The 14,027-nt window shown below is 53.5% G+C and overlaps 1 protein-coding gene across 1 annotated transcript in view; it reads right to left on the bottom strand.

Moving 5' to 3' along the window:
- Window positions 1-11,576: 11,576 nt before the first annotated feature.
- Window positions 11,577-14,027, bottom strand: part of LOC5513155 (protein disulfide-isomerase A5) — a 37,457-nt gene continuing 35,006 nt past the window's right edge. The window contains exons 28-35 of the mRNA XM_032382649.2: window positions 13,784-13,920; window positions 13,609-13,676; window positions 13,257-13,338; window positions 13,053-13,065; window positions 12,898-12,966; window positions 12,669-12,796; window positions 12,320-12,427; window positions 11,577-12,154 (exon numbers count right to left, since the gene is read on the bottom strand). Coding sequence (XP_032238540.2) covers window positions 11,970-12,154; window positions 12,320-12,427; window positions 12,669-12,796; window positions 12,898-12,966; window positions 13,053-13,065; window positions 13,257-13,338; window positions 13,609-13,676; window positions 13,784-13,920 — 790 coding nt within the window. The 3' untranslated portion in view covers window positions 11,577-11,969. The remainder of the gene's footprint in view (window positions 12,155-12,319; window positions 12,428-12,668; window positions 12,797-12,897; window positions 12,967-13,052; window positions 13,066-13,256; window positions 13,339-13,608; window positions 13,677-13,783; window positions 13,921-14,027) is intronic.

The raw sequence follows: 14,027 nt of genomic DNA on the forward strand, positions 1-14,027 counted from the left end.
GTCAATGTCAACGTCAACATCATCCATGATGCGTAAATCATGCTACGCTATATTAGACATGTCTAACAGTCCGCACCATAGTCACGTGACTTCATACTACTAGGGATGTCAGTCGGCGATGAACTTGACCCCCAACGATCACCCAGAACTCCTCTGGGGTTGAAAGCCGAGAGAACTGTTCACCGGGTCACTCTCAACCGGTCGACGACTTCCACCTGCGAGACGCTATATGTGGCGGTCCGAAAGCTATCGGAAGGCGTCACGCTTGTTCCTGGCTCCTTGAGGGTCGGTTTCGATCTCTCCATCTCAGGCCAAGCAAATAATACCGTCGTGAACAACGTCGGCCGAAATCTCGTGAGCCGCCTGAAAATCACGTTCCAGGACACCAACCGCTACGATGTCTTCAAGACGTATGAGGAGCTTTACCTGTCCAAGGCCGAGAGAGAGGACCGCCTGGAACAGGGAATACAGTCAGAAAACATGCGGTAGCTTCGCTCCAAGGCTGGCGATAAAGCGACTAGTAACGCCAAGGAGAACGCTCTAAACGCCGCCCACGGGGCGAAGTACACCATCCCGCTAGACCATTCTCTGCTGACGGAACACGGCGTACTGTACCCAAGGGCGCTCTCCGAGGCGCTGCTCTTCGAGATCACGCTCGCAACGGTTGATCAGGTTGTTGTCGGAGGCGATGCTACCAAATTATCCTACGGCATCAAAAATCTAGAGCTGGAATACGGAAGCCTGATCTGCAGCCGCCGCCTACCAAAACGGCACAACGTTCTTCTACGAGCAAGTGAACATCCACAAGACCTTTGTGATTAGCAAAGGGGCGGACAGCATAATCAACGAGAGTGTCAACCTGCCGCGAAGGTCTATGAGTGGTCTGTTGCTCCTCTTTGTGGAACCATACACGGCAGGGGCTCGCGACTCTGAGAAGTTCGTGTACCCCGATATCAAGAGCGTTCGCTTTACAATCGACGGCATGCCAAACAAGGTCTTCAGCCAGAGACTATGCCCACGGATATCTGGAGGGAGGCAAAAAGGCGGTTCGTCAGTGGCAGCGGGGCGCCTAGTGTCAGCCCCGAGTCGTTCTATGGCAATAACAAGTTTGCTCTGTGGATCGACCTTCGAACGACGGACGAGAATGCTTTCCATCGAGGCGGTCTCTGATTGGTCAACACCCGCGACGGCGTGCATCTCGAGATAAAATGCACGGCAAGCGGCACGGGTAAACTGTCACGTGTTTGTGGTGACCGACGCCCAAATGAACCTGATGAACGGACAGCTAGAGTCCATACAATACTGAGCACAGTAGTACGGTATGGACCCGAAAAACATCCCATTTAACGCTCTCATCGTGGGCCCGACGTCATGCGGAAAGACCCAATTCATAGTGGACCAGCTGCGCGGCCCTTTCTGGGGCAAGTGTGACTACATCGTACTCGTGTGCCCTACCTTTGTCTACAACAAAACATACGAAGGCTTCGGCGAGGGCGACGATCGTCTGTTGGTCATCAACCTGAGGCGGGTCAGATCGACATACTGCTGAGGTTTGTCGCCGCTGTCTTCGAAGGCACTAATACGCTAATCATACTCGACGACTGTGCGGCCTCGAAAGACGTATAGAGGCGCTCCGACCAGCTCGTCAACTTGGCGTTCAGCGCGCGCCACGTGGGTATTAGCATCTGGGTGATCACGCAGCAGCTCACCAGCATCACGAAGCCGTTCCGTGAGAACATCGCGGCCTTGGTGGTCTTCTATACGAGCAAGGCGGACATGAAAGCTATCCTGCATGACTACGGCGCGGAGCTCTCAGAAGAGAAGATGAAAGAGTACATGAAGGCCCTCATGACGAAAAAGTTCTCGAAGTTAGAGTTTTGCTTGCGTCACCCTTATACCATCGCCCTAGTTGAACGGTAAGCGCAGTAAATCACCGCCCACGAAAACGCATTGATCACACTTGACAACACACGTGTCCCATGATGAGCGACGAATACTTTGAGAGTCTTCTTGAGGGGGGCGCCGCAGATATCGAGTCGTTGGACTGCTCGACGCAGCCAGCTACCGGAGGTAAGCAAACTGAGATAGCAGACGCGAGGGAGAAACTCGCGATTCTCGTAGCCTCGGGGAAGTCGAGAGAGATGGTAGGCAAGGCCCTGACTCACGACGACGTCAAACGCATGAGCGCCGAGGAGTTGAGGAAGTACGAGAAGTGATACGAGACCGCTCTAGCCAGCCGGACTACAGATGCCCTGGCAGACAGATTCCTGAAGCTTACGACCAAGGTAGTAGGCATGACGCTGCCGATAAACAGTGTGGTCGATCTTCACAATGACCTCGTGTCCGACTACATCATCAACAACGAGCTCCGCACATTGTGCGGAAGCCTGTCTCTACGCTGCGGTCGTTTGATGGCTTTAGCCGTCGGGGCGTTACACGTAGCACGTCATGTGAACACCAACGGCACTGACAGGCGGTGTCAACACGAGGTAGCAGACTCACCAGATGGCGAGTCTGCCATCCCAGAGTAGACGCTCATTTGAAAGCTTGCCACTTCTTCAGCAACCAAATAGTTGCTGGCCGCTCCGCGCCCAGGTTGCAGAGCAGGGGGGCATGCGCCTTTCGCAACGCCTCGATTCCGCCCAGCGCCTCCACCTCTCTTTCGAGGAAGTGTCCGTATGTCGGCGTTCCACGTCGGTCGCGGGCTCTCCGTTCTCTCGTGCAGGAACGAGGAAGAGGAGGGTGCGGGGCGCGCTGCGGAAGGTCGTCGAGGCGTATCGCCGACAGATGTATTCGCCGGGCGCCAGGTCGATCGCCTTCGTTGTGTCCTTGGGCTTCGGGGCGGGGGCTTTCAAAAGTGTGGCGCGTTGCTCGGTTTCTTGGTGCGCAGCCTCTGTGGCCTGGTGTTCCTGCGCTTTTGCTGTCAAGGCCTGCAGGGTGGCCAGGCGCCGGGGGTCTGGAGCGGCAACAACCCGGATCGGATTCCAAGAGATCTGGCGACCGTCCCTCGACCGGAATACTCTAGTCGGTTCTATCTCGATCTCCAGCCCCGCGAGCCTGCCAGCGCCGATGGGGGGAAGCCAGTATGTCGTTCTCTTGTATTTGTCCAGGCTACTCGACTCGAAGAGGTCGGCGCACCCGTCGAGAATGGTCTCGAGGCCCTTCGTCGCCCATACAACCCTTGTGTCCGCGTCGGTCTCGAGGCCCCCGGCCTCTTGCAGCACAGGTGCTGCTTGCAACACAACGCGCGGGTGTTTGTGGTATTGCCCTGGCGCGGCCCCCATCCGGCGAAAACCCAGGGCTGTCCATCTCCGCCCCGCCACATCTGCAACCTTTTCTGTCCCGCCTGCGCCTAGAGCTTCTTCGACGTCTCTAGCTGTCTCCTGCGACCTCTCCGCGTATCGCTTGTGTGCGCCTGCCAGTTCGGCCTCTAGCCCAAGCGCGACGCTTCCACGCCTCGGCGTTTGCCGCGTCCCGGATCTCCAAGAGACGCCTTTCGCGGTTCCTGGTCGAAAGCGTGGATATGGCGCGTCCCTCTGCGATTTCGGGCACCTCGTGCAGGTGGAAGGCGGAGACATCCTTGCCCACTGCGTGGCACTTGGTCGTTCTCCATACCCACGAGACCGTGGCCGAAGGTGGCAAGAGTGTCTCCGGGTCGGGGCCATCCGGATGCAGCTGGGTGGGTCGCTTGCACCCACCCAGCTGCCAAGATCGTGCTCGCGTCGGCGTCCTTGGTGTAGCATCGAAACGGGGCCAGCTCCACACCTTCCTCGTCTGCCGCAAGGATGTCGACCCGGAAGATTGGACACGCCCGAAATCCGAAGTCGGCTGCGGCCCACTCTACTGCCCGTTCCCAGGTCGCGTCTGCATCTGCGTTTGCCTTGGTGGGGCGGACCCGGACGCCCGAGACCCTACCCGTTGTGGAGTGCGCATACCAGGCCACAAAGATCAAGCCCTGTGGTCGGTCGGCCAGCACAAGGCACCGGTCGAGGCATGCGGCCAGGTTCTCCCACTGCTTGGCCGGTGGCTGGACCACGAAGAGGCCTGCTTCTTCCGGCAGATCTTTGGGGGATACCAGGGCCAAGGCCTCTTCCACCACCTCGGTAGCAGTGTCGGCCGAGAGGTCCCGCCCGCTGCAGGCGTAGAGAGAGACTTCGATCCGGGTGCATCCTCTGGCCTGCACATCTGGGTGCAGGAAGGTCTGTCGTAGGTGCTTGTTCGGGCAGTCGACATAGTCGGCCAGATGGCCGCCGATTGGCTCTCGGACCTCGCCCGCTTCGAAATTCGATACGACCTTGTCGTAGAGCTTCGTGCGCACCGTGTAGCCGGCATCGCTTGTGCGGATCCAGGTGCAGACGTGCTTCCCCACGCTATCGGTGTTCGCCAGTATCGTGGGAGTGTCTGCGCGCATGGCGGCAGCGAGGTTCCCTTGCTCGCGGAACCCTTCGAATGCGCAGAGGTGCTCTACGAGCGTCTCCCGGTCGAGGACCCCCGAGAAGTCTCTCGTGTAGTCGATGGAGTACAGGCCGTAGCCGTCGCGAAACAGCTGGCGTTCGAACGCCGGCAAGGAGGCCTGTAGCTCGTCCATGGGGATCTCGGACACATCTACCTTCGCCACGAAGAGGCCAGTCGGTTCAGTTCCTGGGTATAGCTCTTGCCACTTCACCAGGGCCTTCTTGTCGGTGTCGAACTCGATCCGGGCGATGGTCTCCCGGATTGCACTTCCCTCTGTCCTTTCTCGGACCGCAATCGTGTGGAAGATGCTCGTTTGTATGTGGCCTCGGGCGGTGCCGTCGTGGGCCTTTCCCAGACTCTCATATACAGCGGTCGAGATCCGGTGGACTGTGTTTTTCGCGGCACCGCCCTCTCCGGTCGTGCAAGAGAGGCGTCCGCCGTGGACTACGCAGTCTTCCCGGCGCTGGTAGCCAAAGACGTATACGTCGTCGACGAACGTCGGAAGTCCCTCTAGGGGGCGCAGGTGTGTGCGGCCCAGGTTGCCGGCTAGGTAGTCGACCTGGGCGATGTCGGGCACAAGATTTCTCTCGTGCGTGTTTTCCATAAGAAGGTGGACTTCCACGGCCTTTTCGGTCCACAGGCCCATGGTCTGGAACGTTGCTTGTACTGCCATTTTGGTAGCTCTACTTTCTAGGGCAATTCTTCGGTTGCTCTGTATACCTTGGGCTACCAATCCTCTAATTCGAAGTTTTGGGCAACTCCAAAAAGGTAGCCGAAACCGGGGTAGCCCTGACCATAAATGCGCTATTATAATCGCCGTACTCGTTCGAATCCCTCAATGGCATCGCCCTATCATTGCTGCTTTAGCAGAGAAATCCCGAGAGAAGTCCGAAGTCCGAAGTCATGAAAACAAGCATAATTGAACGACCAAACTGGGGGATTGGGAGCAATTCAAGCACCGCGTGAGAAAAAAAGCAGGAAAGGGCCCTCCCTGGAGACACGCGAATAGATGAAAAAGAGGCTGCGAGAGATTCGCGAGGAGTTCGGGAGCGAGGTGTTCGAGTAAAACTCAGGTTTAAAAGGCCACGCCAGCGGCCTTGAATTTACCGCCGTTATTCCGCACTCCGTAGGTCGGCGGCCCTCCTCGTTTTCACGGCCCTAGCACACGTCCCCGACATAGATTAACCATCTACGCGGAGCGCGTTTTGCGTAGACCTACTTCTGCTAAGTATCCATCTACGCGAAGTGGCCCCGACGTAGATGAATAATTAATCTACGCGTCACCGAAAGTCCCCATCCTGGAGTGGGGCAGGGAGGCCCGGAGGGGCGATTCGCACCTCCCACTCGTTTCACTGAAAGCGGGCTGGGAGACCCGGAGGGGCGATTCGCGCCCCCCACTAGTTTCTATGAAACCCCTCAGCCCCCCCCCCCCCCCCTATGACGAACACACACCAGTCCCGGAAAGCAACTCTGCTTGGTCGGCTAGCTCGGTTATCGGGGTTGCTGGTCTTCTAGTGTCATTGATCGGCCTCTACACACGTAGGCGGGAGCTAGCTGCCGCGTTCACTCGTACACCCACAGCTACCGAAGGTACCGACGACGTGACTCCGCCCACAAATGCACAGCAACCACCGCTTGCCGTTCCGGCGAGCCGACCCGGACAATGCAAATCTCGACTGTTAGCCATGGAGTAAGCAGACATTTAAACACGAGAGCCCCACCCATATCTGCACGTCCGTGCATCGCAATGTCGACGACGCAGCAAAGCAAGATTACAAAGAACATCACCGACGCCGCAGTCATAACCGGCCTCGTCGCCGGTATCGGCTGGGTTGGGCGCAAGGTCTTGCGCGAAGACTTAACCAAAGACCCCTCCGCGAACGCCATGAACTACGCAAAAATGACTGCCGCCGTTGCAGGTGCTGTCGCTTTGAAGTGTTACCTTGAGGACCAGAAGATCCTGGCAGAGGTGAACATCGCCGTTAACGAGGAAAACCTCCAGGTCAAGGGCCGACGTTGAGCGACGGACCCGTGGTGGACAAGCAAGGCATACCCAATACTAAAGAGGGTTATGGAGCCCGGACCGCCAGTGTTGTATTACACGGCGTACTCTAAGCACGGCTTCAAGCGTTCGCAGTTGCGTGTTGCGTGACCAGCGCTTGGGCCTGCAGCTAAGGCATGTGAGTCTGACATTCCACTTGTAGTGATCCTGACTGTTGTCTAGCCGGTCGATAATGAAGCATTGGGGATGGCTCTTGGTGTATCCCTGAAACAGGAGCTGAGTGCCACAGACCGTGCACTTCTTTTCCGCGTCAGCAATCATGCCGAGTACGTGGTCTACCGTTAGAACGTGGTGTGATCCCGTGTACTTTATGCGACCCTTTTGCCTGTCGTCTATAGCGTATCGCTTGATTTGCGCTATAATGAGCTCTTCACTGGGCGTAGCCTGCAGTCCTGTGGGAACCAAGGCACCGGGGGCGTTATCGGGGGGAATTACGCGGACTATCTGGTCGGCGTGCCGCACGCGGAAGATGCCGGTGTATACAGCATTCGTGATCCAACCCTCTAAGCTGTGGTCTATGATAAACAGACGTCTTGGAGTCTGGATAGTCTTGCCCTGCACCCGGTGGACGGTTCCCCAGCCTGCGTATTTCCACTCGAGGGGAAGCCCGTTAAGAACCGCGTCGAGAGGAACATCGACTACCGTGCCTCTGTATGCGTCGACCTTCTCACCCCTTTTGCCTGGCACGGGCACTGACCGCCCTTGCTTGCGATAACGATGCGCGACGCTAGGATCGGGGTCAAAGCGGATGGTTGCTGGCAATCGGGTGTAGTTTTTCCTGTGGTGCTCTATCAATCGCTGCTGAACAAGAGCCCCCATCTTGTTGGTCGAGCACACCCACATATCGTTTGGGTGGGCCTGCTCGATCGCCGCGTCGAACGCTACCCCATCCCACTCCTCTCGAAACACTTCAAGCTGTTGGGAATCTGAGCGACACCAAATCCGGGCCTTTATGTCGTGGAGCCTGGAGGAGAGCAGGCCGTCGCATGTACTGTACGGCTTTCCGCAATCTTCACACAGGCAGCGGTAGTCGGGCTTGAACCAGCGGATGTTCTCTTGTGCCCACTCCTCGAGCATATCGTGAGGCCCCTCTTTATCTTCCCAGGGCGGGACCTGCCCATAGTCGCCACAACACACTACCTGACACGGCCGCGTGGCGAGATACTCTAGGATGGCGCGTAGCACTTTAGTCTGTACCTTACTGCACTCGTCAATGATGATTACTTCTGCGAGACGGTCGAGTGCCCCAGCTCGGAAGGTCTCCACTCCTCTATCGGCTTCTCCTCTGGTATGCAGAGGTAATGGTGGTAGGTTTCAGCCTTCTCCGCGAGGCGCGGGTTATTGCGATAGTCGTGGGCGAGGTCGTTCTCGGGAGTGAGCACCACAACGTTGCGGCCGCGGAACATGCTCACCGCCCACTCGGTCTTCCCCGATCCTCCTTGGCCGGCTAGATGCATCTTTGCAGAGGTTGCGGCCAATAGATCGCACGGCAGACTCGGCGCAGTGCTTGGCTCTTTGGCCAAGTTCCCCGACTTCTTCGGATCCCAAGCCGCTTCGGGTCGCCACTCGTACCCAGACTTCTTGTGGCGCCACTCTCCATACCTAGGATTTCGCTCCACGAGCTTTACACGACTGGGCACCGCCTTTGCGTATATGGCATCTGTGCACACCCGGAGGAAGTCTTCGCGAGGAATCCGCCTCAACATGCGTCGCAACGCTATGTTTGTGTACGCCAAGACGAAGGCCCTGATATGGTACCATTGTGAGCGTCGGACACCGTCTTTATATTGGATCAGATAAGCCCCGTCGGCATGCTCGAAGTTAAGTAAGTGGTCGGTGCCCGCAAGGAGGTTTGTCAGATACGCGGCTTCTTCACGGTCGCGAACTACGATCGAGGACTCGTCACCATGGCGAGCGCACTACGAAACTGACTACGAGATCTCGACCCTCAGGATACTGCTTCGCTACTCGCGCTAGAGTGGGGGAACCTGATGGGGTCCTTTTTTCCGACGCTATACAATACCTCCCTCGCCGTGGCCATGACGAGGTCACCCGAGTCTAACAGGTCCTTGAGCTCTGGCGTGGTGATCCAGCCCTCGTTTTGTTCCAAGTGCTGCCCTACCCTCCCGGAAGTGTAGGGGTGGCAGGCCTTAGAGAACTCCCACTCGGTCAGCTGAATGAGCCCGGTTAGTTGAAGAACCTCGCTCAATGGCCGTCCCACAACATCCGCGATACGATACACGTTCGTATTGAAGCCGTATTTCCGTACCACGTCAATGGCGTCCGAAGCGCCGCCGAAGACACTATCCTCGCATCCTAGGTACGCCACACGCATGTCAATGTGCGCATGAGGCTGCGCCCCTAACTTTTTCTTGCTATTCCACATTTTGGACTCAACCTGCGCCGCTTGCCAGACGTCCCTGTATTTAAGAGGCGTTGGCCTGATGTTCTCTCTTTGGACCCACTTCTTGAAACGGTACCCTATTGCGCCGCCCATCGAGTGCGTAGCTTCGGTGTACTCTTGGTAGGCTGGGTGGTCATCAGGTAGCCATTGAGGATCATGCCCCGTCTCGTCCGTAAAGGCCCTGTCGGTCGCGACGCTATCTCTCTCCGATCAGTATAGCTTCCCCTCGTGCGTGACTATAAGCGCCCGCATAACCAGATCCTCGTGCCTCTTGGGATCGCCCTGTTTGTGAAGCGAACGAGCACCTCTCGCACTTTTGCCTCGCGCGTTTTCGTGGCGGCACTGGTTAAAGCCTTCTCCTGACGTAGCGAACGAAGCTCATCCTCAGCCTCGAAGTCTAGGCCGTGGACGCTCGTTATCGCAGGTGGTTCAGTCGGAAGCTCCGCCCAGGCGTGGTTATTGTGGCAAGGGATAGTGACCCTCGCCTTAGTCTTGTATTTTCCCGAGTCCCACATAACGTTGCCCAGGGCGTCCACGGCTACTAGCTTTATCTCGAGCTTCTTTTCCATCTCAGAGGTCTTCTTTGGCGCATCCCCAAGTAGCCAGCTTCTTGTCAAATCGCTCGAGGATCTTGCCTCGTGTCTTGGTTAGACCAAGGGAGCGTGAGGTACTGCGATTCCTCAAGAAGTCGGCAACATAACACAACACAGTTAGCGAAGGCGTCACTCCCCTCTCGCTCAAACATTGGCCCAGGCTCCCCATTTTGCTCAGGTAAAGGGCGAAGCTCGTATCTCACGTAAACGAGGAACTCTCGTCCTTTCTCCCAGATGCCCGCATCGATATCTTCCAGGGCGCCGACTGCGATTTGGTCTCCTCTTTTGACTAATGACCCACCAATCTTGTGCTCCGAGCGCCCTTCCTCCTCTGGGGCCCTACCAACGACCGTAAAGAGTCTGTAACGCCGGTCAGGGTCTACCATCTCAAGCACCGGTGGCAACACTGCGTTTGCCCGCAGAGACTCTCGCTCTTGCGAGACCCACCACACCGAGCCATCGTCATTAATATCAGGCCCCCGCATAACCGGCTTTGGAGCAATGACTCCTGCTGCACCAAGATCTCGTATCTCCTGGTAAACACCGGCGCTTATGTCTTGGCCCCGAGGAGTGGCATCCACGCTTGGGAACCGAAGATGGGCGCCGCCGACGAAGAGAGAATAGTACTTCTCGGGGTCTAAGCCCTTTGGGCAATTTTGCTTTAGAAGCGGGTCGAGCTCGCGCCAAGGCTCCTGTTTCGCGGCCTCTTCGTCAGCCGTTCGCCGACGCGCTTCTGCCGGAACGAGCGGCTTAAGCAGCTTGTGCTTGACATCCTCGGGGATGTCCTCGTCTGGGATGTTCTGGACCAGCCCTGGTAGTACGGCAGGCGCCTCTTTGTCAGGCATGCTATTGAGAATCTCCTCTATGTAAGCGTCCATCTTTGTGTATGCCTTGTGCCACCCAGTCTCTCATTGCCCGTACCGCGGGCTACGATATCAGACAGGACGAGTGTTTGGGTATGCCTTGTGCCACCCAGTCTCTAATTGCCCGTATCGCGGGCTACGATATCAAACAGGACGAGAGCGAACCGTTCCCGAGCGCGCCTCTCGGTGCCGCGCATCCTCTGCCCTACACGATTCGCTCCGCAGGGGCGGCACAACCGCGTCTCCGACTGCGTCCCTATGCCGCAGATCTTGCACGGCACGGGGAGGGGGCTGCCCTTACGGAGCCTTTGGAGGTGCACCTTGCAGTAGGTGTCCATGCACCTCTGGCCACACGTGTTTGCATGACCGACCTTTATAACCCGCAGTAATCTTTTCGAATGCTCGGTATACTACAGGACAGACGAGGGTCTAATTGCAAGGTCCCCACGTTACCACACAAGGGGGGGCCAGCCACCCTGTTATCGCGCCGCCCGGCGCGCGCTAGGCTCCCCCTTGCTTCCCCTAGCGCTAGCGCTACCGAAAACGCGCGCGCGCCGCCATCCCCTTAAAGCGAGGCGCCTTAAGCAAACGCTTTACGCGACCCCTATAACACACCCCTCTCCCACGAGAGGGGTGTGCAAGACTTGACAAAGTCCCATTGTTTTGCGGCAAAAAGCTTTCATAGGATATTTTTTGTACTAAACATACAGGCACAATTTATAGCATATAGTGCGATTTTGAGGAAATAAGAAACGTTCCCGTTTTCTGTTGTCATCCAAGAAGAAAGTTTTTGCTTAACATAATTTTCACAAGGTTCCCCACATTAGATTTGTCTAATAAGCCATATTACACAAAACGTAAGGCAACATTTAGCTTAACTTAGCAAGTGTAACTTATGTTGTAATTTTGCGTCTTGACCAATCAAATTTAGAATATTAACAAAGGCATTTTTGTCATACAAGCGTGCATATGCCAGATTGCCTACACGAAGCATTAGAGTGGTGTTCAAATCCCGTGCAACAAAATGTAATTGTTAAAGTGTAATAGTCAAGCCAGAACAAATAAGAACAAAGACATTACAGTGTATTAGTACTAAATAATAAATAGTATTTCATGGGCTTTTGAAAACCACTCTACTTAATTTGCGCTATACAAAATACATTCTATTGCAGGCTAAGGCAGCTCACAACTTCACAGGGTACAAACAAAGAGCAAAAATGTAATTAATCTTTAAGTGATATAAACTTTCAAATATTAACTATAATACTGTAATCTGTAAAATTTGGAATGCGAATATGGTAACGAGAATGGCCTGGAGAAGTCGGCCAATTACCCTGTCACGCGACGCTATGGACACTTCATCAATCATCACAATGAAAGCCAGGGCAAGACATGAGTAACAGTAACGCAACTCGGTGTACATTAAAGCTGAACTATAGTCTTTTAGACCATGAAAAAGCCTAGTCCCACCAGTAACTGCATTTCACAGTCTTCACATAATACAGAAGGAACATTCTCCTTTCACCGAATTCTATTATCCTAAATCTTTTGACTTAATTGTTTGTGTTTTGTTTAGTGCCGGAAAATTTATATTATAACTCTTGCTTGTTTTTTTCTTGTTGATCTTTGGGGATGTCTGAAAGAGGTAGTGGTGGCTCCTCCATGAATGATATCAAGTCTTCCGTCACCCTATCTCCGTCGTACTCCACTACGAACTTGCCGTACAGGTAGTAGCGTAGGGTGGGGTAGCCGTTCACTTCCTCCTTGTCGCAGACATCTGTAGATTTAAAAGACGAGTGAGCGGTGAATTGGCCATTTACGGTATACGGAAAGGACCTCTGTGATTGTTGACCTCTTCATCAAGTGGAGAAATAGAGCATTTTCTATTTCTATGCCCTAGAGGTAAAAGCTAGTTCATAGTAAAGCACTACCAAATACTTACCGCCAAATTTTGTGCAATCGAGTTTCGCAAAAACTCTGTTTGGTTGGTCTTTGAATGTTTCGGCTGCTTTCTCGTACTTTGGCTTGGCATTCTTGCAATGCCCACACCCTAAAGGATCACGACAATGCTTAGCACATAACGTCGAAACACATGGCTAGCACGCGACGAAACAATATGTATGTAGAACGTAACGTATGGTGCGAAAGCATCAAGTAAGCATGAAATAAAAACACATGTTACATACTACAAAGTGAACTTAGTGACTCAAGGTCACCTGACATATTCTTCATTGAAGATCTAAATAAAGTCTACAGTGTATATTGGGTAGCGTCTAGGCATTGGTACTCACATGGTGCGTAAAACATGACAAGGACGTGCTCCGTATTGTTAAGGTACCCCCAAAAGTCCGAGCCATCGAGTTGTTTGACAAGGGACGAGTCCTCTTCAGCTGACGCTGCTTTTGCTGTATTTGACGCTCTGCAAGTTCAAGTCAATAGGTGAGTAGTGCAGTACATGCACTGGTGCCCTTGGAAATGACTGACTGAAATAATCAGTCCTTCTTAGGGGTTTTTACTAACGTTCTCATAAACAGAACCAGATCCTTCTCGCTTCTGTCGCCTTCGTACTCCTTAGCAACTTTTCCATTCCTAATGAAGTATGAGTAATCAAATTAGCCCACTGCACATAACATTCGTTACATTAAATTTATCAAACACCAAATAAAAACACTTACTTGTACAACTTGACTGAAGAAACGCCAAAATAAAAAGAAGGAAAAGTGGTATTAGAACAAATGAAGAAGCCAGGGAATGTGAAAGTCCGCAAAAAAAAAATTTCTAAAGGAGTTCGCGTAGTAGAAGATATGAAAGAATGTTTTTAGAAATCCTACCACACAGAAACTTTACCCTTCGTCCCTTACATTATGTGCTTTTCTTACCAGTTGGATAGCCAGCGAGAGCAACCTTCTTGGCGACGTCCTTGTGTTTCGTGCAGTCCACGGCAGCAAGGTTGCAGTTAGCCTGGAGAGTCAGATAACAAAAAACAATGAATTATATTGTGTATCTCTTAGTTTGTGTCCAAGTATTTATTAATCACACGTATGTGTTACTGACGTCAGTCACTTGTATGTCGTTACTGACGTCAATAACACTTATGTTGTAACACACAATTTTATCGTTAATTATTTTACTAATCACACACTTATGTTGTAACTGACGCCTTCATCATTAAGTATTAACTAATCACACGTATGTTATAAAATAAATGGCTACAGCATTTACGTAACTCACGTCTTCATCGTGTAAAACTTGTGCAGCTTTATAGTAGTTTGGCTTCATCTCGTTACAATGGCCACACCCTAGGAACAAGGAGCCGCCCAAATTGTTATATACCTGAGGTATATACGTGAGATATATACCTGAGGTATATACGTGAGGTATATGCGTGAGATGTGTACAGACTTACATGGCGCGAAGTACATGACCAGGACGTTCTCATGAGATTTGATAAACTCGTCATGACTCTCGTCGGTCAAAAAAACTACTTTGCTGTCATCCTTGCTCCAGTCCGCTGGCGGAGGGGGAGGGGCGGGCTTCTTAGGACTGTGAAAAGCATGTTAAATATTAAGGCGTATTCAGTATTTCAAGGACTGTGAAAAGCATGTTAAATATTGGGGCGTATTCAGTATTTTAAGGACTGTGAAAAGCAT

Source organism: Nematostella vectensis, chromosome 2 (assembly GCF_932526225.1).
Source record: "Nematostella vectensis chromosome 2, jaNemVect1.1, whole genome shotgun sequence".
In the NCBI taxonomy this organism is placed as follows: domain Eukaryota; kingdom Metazoa; phylum Cnidaria; class Anthozoa; order Actiniaria; family Edwardsiidae; genus Nematostella; species Nematostella vectensis.